This window comes from Chlorocebus sabaeus, chromosome 17 (assembly GCF_047675955.1).
Source record: "Chlorocebus sabaeus isolate Y175 chromosome 17, mChlSab1.0.hap1, whole genome shotgun sequence".
In the NCBI taxonomy this organism is placed as follows: Eukaryota; Metazoa; Chordata; class Mammalia; order Primates; family Cercopithecidae; genus Chlorocebus; species Chlorocebus sabaeus.
The window spans coordinates 32,228,086-32,244,557 of record NC_132920.1 but is presented as its reverse complement, the minus strand read 5'-3'; the positions used below and the strand labels follow the sequence as shown (position 1 = coordinate 32,244,557).

Sequence of the window (16,472 nt, the reverse complement as noted above, 5' to 3'; positions counted from 1 at the left end):
TGGTGGACCTTAATGCTGGGTACTACATCTCCCAGGCTCTTTATCACTGGAGCCTGTTTGGCGCATGCGCTTGGTCGTCTGGCACTGTCTGGAAGTTACTTCCTGCTGCAGTGCTCCCATTGGGCACGCCTACACAGCCATCCGCGTCTGTTGATTCACGTGCCCAGCACCCAGGTCTCTTACTGGTCGGTAGGGTTTCCGGGACGCCCCCTTTTTCAAAAGAGTCAACTGATTAGTTGGTAATGGGGAGAGGCGGGCCTTGGGAACCGTCTCATGGTTGGGGGGTGGGGGGGAAAGATGGCGGAGCTGATGCTCCTCAGCGAGATTGCCGACCCGACGCGTTTCTTCGCCGACAACCTGCTAAGCCCGGAGGACTGGGGTCTGCAGAGTGAGGCCCCGGGGAGGGGAGGGGGCTATGGCAAACTGTGTCCCTGAGACACGCGGGAAAGAAGCAGAGGCCTAAAGAGGAAGTCTGGGCAAATACGGAATCCGCCATCTGAGGGAGGGCGAAGCAGGGGGATCGTTGTGCATTAAGGGGATACAAAAGTCGGGGAAGAACTGCTCCCTGCTGGAACGTCGAGTTGTTCCGGGGTCGGAGAAGGAGGGGCTGAAATCCTCTGGTTGTATCACTTTTCAAGTGGGCGGGCGGTGGGTCTGGCCTAGCGGAGCCAATGAGGGATGGGGCGGGGGCTTGTGTGCGATCTGTAGGCTGGGCCCACCGAACGACCCCCCTAACACTCAGCATTCCTTGCAGACAGCACCTTGTATTCTGGCCTAGATGAAGTGGCCGAGGAGCAGACGCAGCTCTTCCGTTGCCCCGAGCAGGATGTCCCGGTATTGTGTCCCCAGCCTTTCTCTAACCCTTGGTGGGTGGAAAGTGAGCCCAGAACCTGTACTCATTCACAGGCCAGAGCTCATCTGGAGTCACCCCACTTTCTCACCCTTTCTCACACTCCTGTCCTCTTATATCCTCCGTTATTTAGTTTGACGGCAGCTCCCTGGACGTGGGGATGGATGTCAGCCCCCCTGAGCCCCCATGGGAACTCCTGCCGATCTTGCCAGGTAAGGTAGACTTTGTGGTTCCCTCAGCTTTCCAGAAACCCTCATTTCCCACTGTTTCCCAGAAACTACGTAGCTTCCTATATTCTCACACCTCTACGTAAGTGCCTATCCTCTCTCCTTCAACCCCCAATTTTTGTTTCTTCTCCCTTGCTGTGGTGCGGGAATCCCCACAGACATGTCCTTGGGTACTTTTTGGACTCTTCTCAAGCTCTGCTTCCTGATAATTTCTAACTCCCTTTCCTCCAGATCTTCAGGTGAAGTCTGAGCCGTCTTCCCCCTGCTCTTCCTCCTCCCGCAGCTCCGAGTCATCACATCTCTCCACAGAGCCCTCCAGCGAGGTGAGAGCCATATCCCGCCTACTCTCTGTGGCAGGGACTCTATTTCATTCCCTTCACCCGTGGGTGACAAAGAAATGATTTAAATGATTTGTGTGCTGTGAGTCATGAGGTGTGTGAGGTGTGGGGGGCCTTCTCCACTACCTTTGCCATTTCCTTAATATCCTCATTTTCCACATCCCTTTTGGTTATCTAGCAGTGAAGATGTTTTTTGTTTTTTCTTTTTTTTTTGAGATAGGGCCTCCCTCTGTCACCCAAACTACAATGTAGTGACATGGTCACGACTTACTGTAGCCTTGACCTCCTGAGCTCAGATGATCCTCCTGCCTCAGCCTCTTGAGTAGCTGGGACCACAGACACATGCCACCATGCCTGGCTAATTTTTTTTATTATTGTTTGTAAAAATGGGGTCTTCCTATGTTGCCCAGAGTGATCTTAAACTCCTAGGCTCAAGTGATGCTCTCACCTTGGCATCCCAAAGTGCTTGGATTACAGGTATAAGCCACCACGCCTGATCTGGGGTCTTTTTAATATAAAGAGTTATGTGGGGCTGGGAAGAAGAGAGTTATTAACTGCTGAGAATTCTGGAACTGTTCTTGCCCAAGTTGTCCACTCTAAGGCCATATTTGAAATCATGAGACTTCATCAATTCTCCCAAAAATAAAGTAGAAAGAATGAACAGGATAGAAAGATGCTCAGTACCATTCAGACCAGAATGTCAAATAATTGATGGCTTGTAAGCCCTAAACTTCTAAAGCTTTTTGTTCTTGCTCTTACTGTCAACATCTCCCGTGTTTTTTGCCCTTCTTTCTGCCTCCTGCCCCACACCAACTCTCACCCAGGCTCTTGGGGTAGGGGAGGTGCTCCATGTGAAGACAGAGTCCCTGGCACCCCCACTGTGTCTCCTGGGAGATGACCCAACATCCTCATTTGAAACTGTCCAGATCAACGTAGTCCCCACCTCTGATGATTGCTCAGGTAATAACAGCCTGGCCCAAATCCTCGGCTTTACTACAGGAGAATGTGTTATATGTGTGTGTGTGTGTGTGTGTGTTTGTGTGTAGATAGAGGGGAAGTGCAGGCAGCAGGACAGGGAGAAAAAGGTCGGGAGGGGAAATGGCAGAAAACCAGGAGGGAAGGCAGGAAGGAAAGGAAACATTTCAGGGAACCGCAGCAAGGGAAGTGCTGAGGAGATGGAGATTATTTTTCTCTCTTTTTCTTGTTCTAGTATTCTGTCATGCCATTCAACTTGCTTTTTAAAAACGTGAGCAGTTTAGGGCATATCTATCTGTGTGATTCCCCTCCACCCAACATTTTATTATAAACATTTTTGTTGTTGTTGAGACAGGGTCTCACACTGTCGCCCGGGCTGAAGTGCAGTGGCGTGATCTAGGCTCACTGCAACCTCCACCTCTCAGGTTCAAGTGATTCTCCTGTCTCAGCCTCCCAAGTAGCTGGGATTATAGGCGCCCGCCACCACGCCCAGCTAATTTTTTGTATTTTTAGTAGAGATGGGGTTTCACCATGTTGGCCAGGCTGGTCTTGAACTCCTGAACTCACGATTCGCCCACCTCGGCCTCCCAAAGTGCTGGCATTACAGGCGTGAGCCATCACGCCCAGCCCATAAACATTTTTAAACATACAGAAAGGCTAGAACACCATATACTAAACTAGATTCTACAATTAACATTATTTGTTCTGTTTTTAAAGTGTTCTCAAGTTTATTTACTTGTAGCTGTTTCTTTAGTAAATGTTTATTGATGTGATCATATCTGAGGTATAATCATTTTAAAAAAGAAATATTTATTAAGTACCTACTCCATGCCAGATACTGAGCAGAGTCCTGGGCATGCAAAGATGAACAAGACCTGACCACCATGCTGACTTTCAAACCCTGTGATTTAGTAGTGGGAGAAAGACAAGTACCAGTCAATACAGGTGTGGTCATTCTTGGATAGAAATCAGTAGAGGCGCAGTAGCTCACGCCTGTAATCCCAGCACTTTGGGAGGCTGAGGTGGGCGGATCATGAGGTCAGGAGATCGAGACCATCTTGGCTAACACGTGAAACCCCATCTCTACTAAAAATACAAAAAATTAGCCGGGTGTGGTGGTGGACACCTGTAGTCCCAGCTACTCGGGAGGCTGAGGCAGGAGAATGGCGTGAACATGGGAGGCAGAGCTTGCAGTGAGCCGAGATCGCACCACTACACTCCAGCCTGGGCAAAAGAGCAAAACTCCGTCTCAAAAAAAAAAAAAAAAAAAAGAAAGAAATCATTAGAGGGTACCATGAAAGCTCATAAAGGGACATTTCATCCACATTGGGGCTGAATCTGGGACATGCTCCTGGAAGAAGGGTTTCTTAAGAGTTTTGAAGGACACGTGGAAATTAGCCAGGAGGACAGTGTGGAGGTTGACTTGTGTGTGAGGAGCCTACATTTCTTCAGAGTGGGCATAAGAAGGATTTGGGGAGTGATGTGGAACTGCAGAGGCTACAGGGCCAGGTGGGGCCCCTGCTAAGGGGCTCTTAGCTTTTATCCTGTGGATACGTGGGGGCCTTTGAAGAATTAAGCAGGGAAGCAATATGATTAGGAAGATGATTCTAGTGGCAAAGTACAGAATGGGTTGCAGAGAGGCAGGGCTGGAGGCAAGAGAACCAAGGAAGAGGCTTATGTAGTTAATCAAGTAAGATATTCGGATGTCGTGAAGAAAGCAGAAATGAGAAAGAATGAAGTGGAACAGATGAGTTGTGGTGACCCCCTGGACATTGGGGAGAGGAGTCAAAGAGGTTTGTGGCTAGGATGGCTGTGGGTGGGTGATGTTACTGTTCACTGGATGGAGACTACAAAAGCAGGGGCTTTCTGGTCAGGGAAGATGATGAATTCAGCATTGGACATGTTGATTTTTTTTTTTTTTTTTTTTTTTGATATGGAGCTTCACTCTTGTTGCCCAGGCTGGAGTGCCATAGTGTGATCTCGGCTCACCGTAACCTCTGCCTCCCAAGTTCAAGTGATTCTCCTGCCTCAGCCTCCCGAGTAGCTGGGATTACAGGCATACTCTACTACGCCCAGCTAATTTTGTATTTTTAGTAGAGACAGGGTTTCTCCATGTTAGACTGGTCTTGAATTCCTGACTTCAAGTGATCCGCCCACCTTGGCCTCTCAAAGTGCTGGGATTACAGGCATAAGCCACCATGCCCAGTAGACATGTTGATTGTTGATTTCAAAGTACCTTCTGGATCTCCTGGCACCATCTCTCACCGGCTGAACTCCAACCAGGGAGCCCACTTATGCAGTCCATTCAGGTTCTTCCTGGATCTCAGAGCACAGCAGTGAGAGATGGAAAGTGGATTTGGAAGGACAAACAGATTATATCCAGCAGATTAATAAATGTCATAAAGAAGACACACAAAATAAGGATTGAAATACTGTTAGCAGGCTGGGCGCGGTGGCTTATGCCTGTAATCCCAGCACTTTGGGAGGCTGAGGTGGGTGGATCACAAGATCAGGATATTGAGATCATCCTGGCTAACACAGTGAAGCCCTGTCTCTACTAAAAATATAAAAAATTAGCTGGGCATGGTGGCGGGCACCTGTAGTCTCAGCTACTTGGGAGGGTGAGGCAGGAGAATGGCGTAAACCTGGGAGACAGAGCTTGCAGTGAGCCGAGATCGCCCACTGCCGTTAGCAGCAAAAAGATTGTTGGTGGCTTTGCATCACATAGTGTTATTAGAGTCAGATTCTCCTCCATACTTAGGTATTTTTTGAGGGCCTGTACTTTACCCTCAATGGACATGAGATATAGTTCTTACTTTTGGGGAGTTTTGTGAGGGTTATAATACATCATGGTTAAATAGTTACCCTTTTTTTTTTTTTTTTGAGACAGAGTCTTGCCCTGTCACCCAGGCCGGAGTGTAGTGGCGTGATCTCCACTCACTGCAACCACCGTTTCCTGGGTTTAAGTGATTTTTCTGCCCTGTCACCCAGGCCGGAGTGTAGTGGTGTGATCTCCACTCACTGCAACCTCCGTTTCCTGGGTTTAAGTGATTTTCCTGCCTCAGCTCCCCTAGTAGCTAGGACTACAGGCACACGCCACCAGGCCTGGCTATTTTTTTTGTATTTTTGGTAGAGACGGTTTTGCCATGTTGTTCATGCTGGTGTCGAATTCCTGGCTTCAAGCGATCCACCTGCATTGGCTGTCAGCCTCCCAAAGTGCTGGGATTACAGGCATGAGCCACCTTGCCCAACCATGGTTAAATAGTTCTGATAGCCGGGCACGGTGGCTCAAGCCTGTAATCCCAGCACTTTGGGAGGCCGAGACGGGCGGATCACAAGGTCAGGAGATCGAGACCATCCTGGCTAACACGGTGAAACCCCGTCTCTACTAAAAAGTACAAAAAACTAGCCGGGCGAGGTGGCGGGCGCCTGTAGTCCCAGCTACTCCGGAGGCTGAGGCAGGAGAATGGCGTAAACCCGGAAGGCGGAGCTTGCAGTGAGCTGAGATCTGGCCACTGCACTCCAGCCTGGGCGACAGAGCCAGACTCCATCTCAAAAAAAAAAAAAAAAAAAAAAATAGTTCTGATAGTGGTTACCTCTGCGCAGGGAATCTGAGTGGCTGGAGGAGAGGGAAAGGAAGATTTTTTTTTTCACTTAATTTTCCTTTATTCCTTTGGATTTGTATCATGACCGTATTCATGACCGTATTATCTATTCAAAAATGTACATTGAAGTTTTAAAAAGAAATCTTAGTGGTTATATAATTAAGTACCAAAGTGAACAGTATGGACCAGAGGTAGTGGTGGACTGTTGACCTGTGGGCTGAATCTGGCCCTCAGAAGGATGTTATTTCACCGACATGGGGCCTAGCATTTTCTTTCATGGAGTGATCAACAAGTCATAAAGGCAGATTTCATGGAGGCCATGAAGGCTCAGAGATGACTGAGCCTTTGCTGTTTGGTGCCTAGGAGGAAAACTTGTGTGATAGGGCAATCAGGAAGCCTCATTTATGGCCGGTTAGATTTGGGTGACTGTTGAGGCATGAGAATGGAAGGGACCAGCAGGCAGCTTGGAAGTCAGAATCTGGTGCAGGTGAGTAGCCAGGAGGAGATGCAGACTTGGCAGTTGTCAGCATGGAGATGCATTGGGCCAGGATAAGGTGGAAATCCAGCAAGATCAGAATTTGGGCCCTGTAAATGCTGGAGACCCCCTGCACCTTCCCCTGCTCAGGCCTATTCTATGTGAATAGACAAGTTCTGTGAACAAGAAAGAGGGAAAAGCAGAAGGGCAAGAACAGCCTTGAGGAACACGGAGCCGGGATGAGAAAAATTAGAGGAGCCCCTGAAGGAGAAAGGAAAGCACTAGGCGAAGTGGTGTGGAGAGCCAGTGGGTGAGCAGCTCTGTGACTTCCGCTCCTGGATTGCTTGCAATCTAGGGCCAGAAGAGTTTTATTTTCAGGTTCAAAGAGAAAGGACCCATTTCCCCATCTTAACCCTCTTTTTTATTTTTTTGAGATGGAGTTTTGCTCTTCTTGCCCAGGCTGGAGTGCAATGGCGCGATCTCAGCCCACCGCAACCTCTACCTCCCAGATTCAAGCGATTCTCCTGCCTCAGTCTCCTGAGTATCTGGGATGACAGGGATGCGCCACCATGCCTGACTAATTTTGTATTTTTAGTAGAGACGGGGTTTCTCCATGTTGGTCAGGCTGGTCTCGAACTCCCGACCTCAGGTGATCTGCCCGCCTTGGCCTCCCAAAGTGCTGGGATTACAGGCGTGAGCCGCTGCGCCCAGCCTCTCATCTTAACCCTCTTAACCCTTCAGTGTTTACATGATATCCAGCTTTTGCCTCATCCTGCCTCCCACAGATGTCCAGACCAAGATAGAACCTGTCTCTCCATGTTCTTCCATCAACTCTGAGGCCTCCCTGCTCTCAGCCGACTCCTCCAGCCAGGTGAGCACCAACTTCCTTCCTCCCTCCAGGTGCTCCAGTGAGTTCCTCCTGACCTAGAGGTATGAGAGCTTTCTCTTCTTCAGCTCCTTCTCCTTGACACTCCTCCTGACTAACGTATCTCTGGAATGCCCCACATAGGCTTTTATAGGAGAGGAGGTCCTGGAAGTGAAGACAGAGTCCCTGTCCCCTTCAGGGTGCCTCCTATGGGATGTCCCAGCCCCCTCACTTGGAGCTGTCCAGATCAGCATGGGCCCATCCCCTGATGGCTCCTCAGGTAATGGGGTCTCCTGACACTTGGAATCCCTAGTGAGAGGCCTGTGGTCCTGACATTTCTTGTTTTTTTCTCTCACCTTCCTTCAGGGAAAGCCCTGCCCATCCGGAAGCCGCCACTGCAGCCCAAACCTGTGGTGCTAACCACTGTCCCAATGCCACCCAGAGCTGTGCCTCCCAGCACCACCGTCCTTCTGCAGCCCCTCGTCCAGCCACCCCCAGGTACTGAAAAAGAAGAAAAGGGCCGGGCACGGTAGCTCACGCCGGTAATCCCAGCAGTTTGGGAGGCTGAGGCAGGTGGATCACCTGAGGTCAGAAGTTTAAGACCAGCCTGGCCAACATGGTGAAACCTTGCCTCTACTAAAAATACAAAAATTAGTGGGGAGTGGTGGCAGTCGCCTGTAATCTCAGCTACTCAGGAGGTTAAGGCAGGAGAATCACTTGAACCCAGGAGGTGGAGGTTGCAGTGAGCCAAGATCATGCCACTGCACTCCAGCCTGGGAGACAAAGTGAGACTTCGTCTCAGAAAAAAAAAAAAAAAAAGATAAAAGAAAATAAAATAATTAAAGAAGGAGAAAAGGAGGCGGGCTGCATTGACCTTGTCAGGGAGCTTGCAACCATTGAGGCTCCCAATCCTTGGGTGCTCTGGTGTGGGTGTGGACACAAGGACCCCACCTAGCGCACAACCCTCTGACCTCCTCTGCTCACTTGCCCCAGTATCCCCAGTTGTCCTCATCCAGGGTGCTATTCGAGTCCAGCCTGAAGGGCCGGCTGCCTCTCTACCACGGCCTGAGAGGAAGAGCATCGTTCCTGCTCCTATGCCTGGAAACTCCTGCCCGCCTGAAGTGGATGTAAGTGTTGGGGAGGAGAGGAGTAGGGCGAGTGATGGGAAGGGAAGAGGGAAGTCTGTCATGGAGAGAACTGTGGGATGAGGAGGCAGTTGAGACCTAGGAGCAAAAAGTGAGGAAGCAGACCCATTAGATCATTCTGGGGGTCCGAGTGGACTCCTGTTTCTATATGAATATCAACTCCAGGTAGTTTTAGGGTCCTTTAGGTTTGCTGTCACTGCAGATGGAGAAATGGGGTTGGTCTCCATAAATTAAAGGCAAGGAAGTCATACTGTACTATACGACTGCGGTCGTGGCCATAGTTGGGGAGGGAGGCTGCCTCCTGGGGGAAAATCAGGTAGACTGTATAAGTAGTATAACAAGGTTAAACTTTGAACCCTACAAATGTGGGTTGACAGGAAGAAAGACTTACCAAGGAAAGAGTTTCCACCAGCATAGAGAAAGTTCTTCCTGCACTGTAACCTTTCCCACCTCTAAGAAGCAGTAGCAGGGCATGTTTGAGAGAAGGGCCCCTTCCCTAGAATGTCTGAGTAGAGAGGAAGAACCTCTCTGGCTGTGTAGGTGGGTCAGGAAGGCAGGGGAGTGGCCGTGTGAGCTTTGGGTAAATCATTCGGTGGGGTTTGGGAGCATAGTCCCCCTCTGCCAACTCATCTGTCATTCTTTTTTGACCTTTCGGGTGCCTAGGCAAAGCTGCTGAAGCGGCAGCAGCGAATGATCAAGAACCGGGAGTCAGCCTGCCAGTCCCGGAGAAAGAAAAAAGAGTATCTGCAGGGGCTGGAGGCTCGGCTGCAGGCAGTGCTGGCTGACAACCAGCAGCTCCGCCGGGAGAATGCTGCCCTCCGGCGGCGACTGGAGGCCCTGCTGGCTGAAGTAAGACCAGTCTGTCCCTGGGAGACCAACAGGAATACAGCCTCCTTGGAATGAGTCCCCTTTTTGTTGTCTCTTTCTTTGTACCTTAGAACAGCGAGCTCAAGTTAGGGTCTGGAAACAGGAAGGTGGTCTGCATCATGGTCTTCCTTCTCTTCATTGCCTTCAACTTTGGACCCGTCAGGTGAGACCTTCCTTGCTTCACTAGAACCTTCCATGTGGAGCCCACCTTACAGCCTCCTAGCTGCCTGCTTTGGCCCAGGCCATTTCCTTATGCTTATACACAAATGGTTCTGGTGTCCTTGGCACCGATGATGTGTCTGGTCAGCCCCTTCCTGCTCCATTACTTTTCTTTTTTTTTTTTTTGGAGACAGAGCCTCGCTCTGTTGCCCAGGCTGGAGTGCAGTGGTGCGATCTCGGCTCACTGCAACCTCCGCTTCCTGGGTTCTAGTGATTCTCCTGCCTCAGCCTCCCGAGTAGCTGGGACTACAGACACACACCACCATGCCCGGCTAATTTTTTGTATCTTTTTAGTAGAGACAGGGTTTCACCGTTGTTACCTAGGCTGGTCTCGAAGTTCTGAGCTCAGGCAATCCACCCACCTCGGCCTCCCAAAGTGCTAGGATTATAGGCGTGAGCCACCTTGCCCAGCCTCCTGCTCCATTATTTTTCCAGTGGAGAGTAGATGATGGTGATAATGTTGGTAGAAATAGTGACTATTAAATGTTTACTGAGTTCTAGGCTCTAGGTGATGCACTTTCTTTTTCGTATGTAGGGACCATCCTTATTCCCATCTTACAGAGGCAGAGTGAGGCCTGTGTAACAGATTGCAACTCAAGCAGTCCATCTGCGGAGCCCTTATTCTTAACTAGACACTTGATACAGCTGAAATTCTTCATTGTGCTCCATCCCTCTTTATCCACAGCATCAGTGAGCCTCCTTCAGCTCCCGTCTCTCCTCGGATGAACAAGGGGGAACCTCGACCCCGGAGACACTTGCTGGGGTTCTCAGAGCAAGAGCCAGTTCATGGAGTTGAACCTCTCCAGGGGTCCTCCCAGGGCCCTGAAGAGCCCCAGCCCAGCCCCACAGACCAGCCCAGTTTCAGGTGAGGGGAGAGAGAGAGAACCCCCCTCTCCTTTGAGGGTATGAGTTGGTCTTCTCCCCGCTTTCAGTGAGGGGAACCCAAAACTTTCTCTTGCCATCATCGCCTTTTTTGTTGTGGGAGTGCTGGGCAGTCTCCAAGTGTGGTCTCCTTCCTACTTCACTCCAGGAACCTGACAACCTTCCCTGGGGGCACCAAGGAGCTACTACTAAGAGACCTAGACCAGCTCTTCCTCTCCTCTGATTGCCGGCACTTCAACCGCACCGAGTCCCTGAGGTGTGGGATTCATCACTGGGGCATCCTCCCCCGGCCTCCCAAGGCCCTGTGCAATCAGCCTGACTGGCCTGTGTACTAAAGCGCCAGCGCTCCCTGCCCTCTCCTCACTCCTGTGGGTGGGCAAGGAGGGTGGGAATCTTGGCCTGGCATGGAGGTCCTGAGCCTCCTCCATTTGCCCAGGCTTGCTGACGAGCTGAGTGGCTGGGTCCAGCGCCACCAGAGAGGCCGGCGGAAGATCCCTCAGAGGGCCCAGGAGAGACAGGTAGGGCGGGTGGCTGGTTCAAGGAAGGCCACTTGAAGACAAGGGCTGAAGGCCTTGTCTGGGGATTCCTAGTGGGCATCTCGCTGTGGAAGTTTGAGGGATCGTTTGAAGGAAGTGGAGGATTGCGTGGGAGGTGGCATTAGCTTCCAGGGGCTGTTTGTCTCTTTCCCTTTTCCCTATACCCTCTCCAAATCCTTAGATACTTCTCCTTCCAGAAGTCTCAGCCACGGAAGAAGTCACCTCCAGTTAAGGCAGTCCCCATCCAACCGCCTGGACCCCCGGAAAGGTGAGTGTGGGGTGGGGTGCTTACTTATTAAGTGAAATTCCACTCTCAAGAACTGTACCCCCAGTAGCTGTCCTGCGCCTGTCATTACTGTCACCAGTGGAATTATACCTCCCTCCTCCACTCAGGGTCTCCTGTCTTTTTCTCTCATCCTACCCCCTTCCCTGGTAGAAACTGAGCATTGGGCTTAGTTCCCCTCAAATCCTATTTCCCCACCTGCCTAGGGATTCTGTGGGCCAGCTGCAGCTATATCGCCACCCAGACCGTTCACAGCCAGCGTTCTTGGATGCAATTGACCGACGGGAAGACACGTTTTATGTTGTCTCTTTCCGAAGAGTGAGTTTCTCTTGGCCTCACATCTCTGTCACCCCAGGTTCCCAGCAGTCTGTCTTCAGTGGGGGGATGTAGAGTAGAGCTGGGGAGCCTGTTGGCATCTTTGCCTCCACCCTTCCGGCCTGGCCCCTCTGTTCTCCAGGACCACCTGCTGCTCCCAGCCATCAGCCACAACAAGACCTCCCGGCCCAAGATGTCCCTGGTGATGCCGGCCATGGCCCCCAATGGTAACTCTTTCCCTGCTGGGTATGGGGGCAGTTCCAACAGGGAGATCCAGCCTGGGAGCTGAGGGGGAAGGGGGAGAGGAGCAGGGCATCCAGAGAGCTGCTGGATCCACAGGTGAGAAGCAGCAGGAAGTGGGTGGAGGGAAGAGCACCATGCAGGAGACTTTGGGAGGGAGATGAGGGTGAGGGTCCTTCCCTGGTGAAGGTGCTTGGGTAGATGACTGGGCAGAGGCAGGTGGGCGGGGAACCTGCTAGACTCTCACTTCCTTTTTTCTCTTGATGTCCTCTCCTGTGTAACCCCACACTCATCAATGCCCTTTTCTTTTCCTACCCTTCTCCTTGTCCCTGCACCAAACTGTGTCCCTGCCATCCTGTTTAACTCCCACTATGGATCTGCCCCCTCACTATTGCCCTTTCCTTTCCTCTCTGCGCACCTCTACTTTTCCGACCTCCTCCCCTCCTCCCTCCAATCCCTGTTTGCCTCCCCGTCTCCTCTTCCTTAACTCTCCCCTTCTCACAGAGACCCTGTCAGGCCGTGGGGCCCCGGGGGACTATGAGGAGATGATGCAGATCGAGTGTGAGGTCATGGACACCAGGGTGATTCACATCAAGACCTCCACGGTACCCCCCTCGCTCCGAAAACAGCCATCCCCAACCCCAGGCAATGCCACAGGTGGCCCCTTGCCAGCCTCTGCAGCCAGCCAGGCCCATCAGGCCTCCCATCAGCCCCTCTACCTCAATCATCCCTGACCTCTGCCATTCACACTGACTTAGAACGGGAAGAGGGGGTACCGCGTGGCCAGGTGGGACTGTTTCAGATTTCCCTGATCCCCAGGCTTGGGGCAATCGGTAAAGGAAAGACCAGGTGTGGGGGTTAAGCACTTATTTGAGGTGGGGGTGTTCACCTCTCTTCTCATCCCTTTTCAGAATATAGAGCTCCTCTCATTCCTATGAACCCCCAGTCCCAGCTTCTTTCTTTGAGGGGATTGCGTGAGGTTCAGTTGTGGGGTGGGTGGTGGGCTGCTGCATATTCTTTATTTTGTTTCTCTGTTATGGCAGTGGAGGTGGGAATTTAGTCCCCAGGTGGGACAAGGGAAGTTTTTGCATTTTGGAGCTAGTTACTGGGAGTAAGGGAGGGTGGTGGGGGGAGTACAGGTTTATGTGTGTGCATTTCTTTTTTATTATTATTAAATAAACAACTTGGAGGGAGTTGAAGGAGTGGTGGCTGCCTTCCTGGCTTGTGATGGGGAGTCTGGGGGAAAGTGGCTTCTCCAGAGCCAGCATCAAAGGATCAAGCGCTGAAGACATAGCTGGCTCTGAGGTGGGGTGGGTGCAGGATCACAGACCGCATGTCATCCCCTTGCCCCACCCCCGCAACTCTGGGGTATATCTGTGTCTAGCAATGATGTCCTATGGTGGGACAGACTAGAGGATACGCATCCCTGGAATGAGAGTCAACAGGAAAGATGGGCCCCCACACCCTTCAGGGTGAGCAGCCTCTGGGTCTCCTGCTCTCAAGCAGGTTCTCCCCCTCCTCTTGCTGTCCAGGATGAGCAGCTCAAACAAACAATGGGAGCTGGGGCCAGAGGCTCAGAGCCCAGAAAGTGGGGGCCTTGGTGAAGAAGGGGTGATATTTGGAAGGGAGGGGGATGTGACAGGATATCCTCTAAGCCCTAAACTGGAGGGGACTGAGACTTGAGAGTCCAGATGAAAGACTGAAAAGAGTGGGGCAGGCAGAAAAAGCTGTGCCTTCTTATTTTTTAAATTTTGTTTGTTTGTTTGTTTGTTTGTTTTGTTTGTTTTTTGTGATGGAGTCTCACTCTCTCGCCCAGGCTGGAGTGCAGTGGCATGATCTCGGCTCACTGCAACCTCCGCCTCCCGGGTTCAAGCAATTCTTCTGCCCCAGCCTCTCAAGTAGCTGGGATTACAGGCGCCCACCACCACGCCCAGCTAATTTTTGTATTTTTAGTAGAGATGGGGTTTCACCATGTTGGCCAGGCTGACCTTATGATCTGCCTGCTTCGGCATCGCAAAGTGCCTGACTAGGCTGTGCATTCTAATTAGGAAGAAGGGGAGCAGGACAAAGTGAGGGGTTGAGTCTGAGGCCAACCTGGGAGAATCCCCCTCCAGCTGCTCCTGTCCAGCAGTGCCTCAGGCCTGACCCTGCAGGAGTGTCCTGGGTCAGCTGGAGGGTGTGAGCTGGGCCTGGGCTCAATGCCCAGATGACTGGACAGGGGATGCCTGGGCCACAGCCCAGGCCTGAAGGAGGGAGGAAGAACCTCATGTGTCCAGCCAGGCAACCCCCACACCCCTCCCGCTGCCGTCACCCATTACTGTGTTTGGGGTGAAAACAGATCAAGTAACTATGGCAACCTGGAACCAGGGCTCCCAGGAACTAGACCTTTCCTCCCTCCAGAGGGCAGCCCAGCTTCTCAGCTGTGCTTTCTATCCCAGAGTCCTTGAGCCGTATCTACCCTATCTCTGGAGGGGGTGCAGTGAGAACAAGGATTTTGGAAGCACATCACCTGAGCTGGATTCCCTGCCCTGTCTTTCATTAGTAGATGTCCTTAAACATTCTGAGCCTTAGTTTCCTTTTCTGTAAGATGGGATGTTCCTACTTCCTAATCAGGGTTGATGACAGGATGAAAGATGACATCCTCAGTGCCTGGTCCATAATAGAGACACCTTTTCCTCATCCCTTGCCCCTTTCTGTCTCCATCTCTGTTGTGCTTCTCTCTTCCACTTTTATCCAATCTGTGTTCCACTGTTTCATTGTCCAGTTGCTCTTCCTCCTTCTTGCCCCCAGTTCGGGAAAGTACTTGAAGTGCTGGCATCTCATTGGGGGACCCTGGGGTAGGACATCCTGCTTCTCTGCTAAGTGGCAAGGGACAGCTGGCACTTTGGTGTGGATGAGACATCAGACCTCTCTTGGCTGAGGGAGTGCGGTGGTGGGAGGGATTGAGAAGGATGGTGGGTGGGTACCTGATGTGGGGTGAAAGCTGGGCAGGCTCTGGGCTGCTGCCCTCTGGGCCCATGTGGATCTCTATTCCTCTGGCCACTCAGCATGCCAGGCTGCTGTCACTCCTGCACCTCTTTGGCCCCTCCTGCCCTATGCCTGCTTTGTCTTTCTATTCTGCTTTCCTTATGCCACCATCTCCTGCTTTTCTTCCTCAGGATCTCGCCTTTTGTTCTCTCTCATCCCTGACCTCATCATCCCTCCCTTCCTCTTTCTAGACTTCTTTCCTGCCTTTCTTTGCTCTCTACCTCATTAGCAGTTATCACGACCTCTTTTTGACCCATTGTTCATCGTTGTTTTTTTCTTCTTGTGTATCTTCCCCACCCCATCCACTGCTTCACTGTCTTTTTTTAATTTAAAAATAGAGGTGGGATCTCACTATGTTGCCCAGACTGGTCTTGAACTCCTGGCCTCAAGCAATCCTCCCATCTCGGCCTCCCAGAGTGCTAGGATTGCAGGCATGAGTCACTGTGCCGGCCTTATTTAAAAAAAAATTTTGTTTTAATTCACTGTGTTTTTCTTTTGTTCTTCTTGGTCTTTTCATCTGCTGCTGCCGCTGACCCTATGCTTGTCACCTCCCTTTTTCGTGCCGCCCCCTTTCTATTTCCCATTCTGCTCCCTTGTCCACATTTCTTGCCCCTTTCCATTATTTCCTCTCTTTTCCCCCATTTTGGTCCTCTCCTCCTCCTTCCTTCCCCCACTCCCTTCACTTCCCACACCAATTCTCCGTCCTCTTCCCAGCTGTGGGGGCCAGCACTGGGGAGCCTGATGTTTGTCTCATCGTTCTGCTATGGCTTCTGGATACAGCACATCTGGATTCCGGGGCCCAGATGTGTGGTTGCCACAGCGACCTGCGTCCCTCTGGTAAATACAGGCGCCCACCCGCCTCAGAGCAGAGAACAAAACAATTGTGTGACTTTCTTTTGTCACGAGATAGAAATGTCCTTCCTCCTCCCTTCTCCCCACACCCATGTCTCCAGGCAAAGGAAGTTTTAAGGGTCCAAACCCTTCTTTCTGAGACTCCCTTGCCCCCTTTTCAGCTGTAGCCTCTTAGTTCTCTCCCATCTTTCATCCTGGGCTCTGTCTTTTCATTCTGTGTTCCCCATCCTCACCCCACCCCCAGTTCTCAATAATGGAGTTGACCACCCCCTTCCCCATCTGATGCCATTTCTTCTAACTGAATCTACACAATACCTGGATGCAGAAAGAAGTTTCAGAAATCTGGATTCTCCACCCTTCTTTGTACAAGTGCTTCAAAGAAGCCACTTTGTTTGTTTGTTCCCTAAGTCTTCAATCCTTTCCTTTCCTGGAGTTGTTTGGGGAGGAGAGCGAATACAGGCTTAGGAATCAGAACACCTGGGTGAGGCCCACCTTCACCACTACTAACTTAGTCCCTTGAACAAGACCCTTAATGTCTATGAGCCTCTGTTTCTTTAGCCACAAAGTGGGATTAATGCCCGCACTGTGTAGGAAACTGTTTTGTAAACGGAAGCCCGGCACAAGTGTTTTCTATCTTTCCCCTCTCTGGGACTGCTTTCTTGGACTACCGCCCCTGGCATCGCTTGTTCCCCTGTCTTCATCCTTCAGGTCCTTGCCCTCAATTGCCCTTACTCTTCTGTGTCTGCCTTCTCTCCTCCCTATCTTTCCTTT

General features: G+C 51.2%; 1 protein-coding gene across 4 annotated transcripts; it reads left to right on the top strand.

The window, feature by feature from the left end:
* Window positions 1-258: 258 nt before the first annotated feature.
* Window positions 259-13,021, top strand: ATF6B (activating transcription factor 6 beta). 4 transcript variants are annotated; one of them, XM_007973028.3, is made up of 18 exons: window positions 259-379; window positions 755-834; window positions 984-1,062; window positions 1,309-1,400; window positions 2,240-2,375; window positions 7,256-7,341; window positions 7,480-7,615; window positions 7,702-7,833; window positions 8,329-8,462; window positions 9,144-9,329; window positions 9,419-9,510; window positions 10,252-10,431; window positions 10,597-10,704; window positions 10,885-10,966; window positions 11,182-11,252; window positions 11,474-11,585; window positions 11,725-11,809; window positions 12,327-13,021. In XM_007973028.3, exons 1-18 carry the CDS (start codon window positions 274-276, stop codon window positions 12,554-12,556), a joined length of 2,127 nt encoding a protein of 708 aa, XP_007971219.3. In that variant the 5' UTR covers window positions 259-273; the 3' UTR covers window positions 12,557-13,021. The 4 variants fall into 4 exon arrangements, with proteins under 4 accessions (XP_007971219.3, XP_007971217.3, XP_007971220.3 ...); XM_007973026.3 differs by having other exon boundaries at window positions 259-388; XM_007973029.3 differs by having other exon boundaries at window positions 261-388; window positions 8,338-8,462.
* The last annotated feature ends 3,451 nt before the right edge of the window (window positions 13,022-16,472 follow it).

Coding starts and splice junctions, on each gene's coding strand:
- ATF6B (XM_007973026.3), top strand. CDS start 274: ATGGTTGGGGGGTGGGGGGGAAAGATGGCGGAGCTGATGCTCCTCAGC. Junction 7,834..8,328: donor CCTCGTCCAGCCACCCCCAG/GTACTGAAAAAG, acceptor CACTTGCCCCAG/TATCCCCAGTTGTCCTCATC. Junction 11,810..12,326: donor GCCGGCCATGGCCCCCAATG/GTAACTCTTTCC, acceptor CCCTTCTCACAG/AGACCCTGTCAGGCCGTGGG.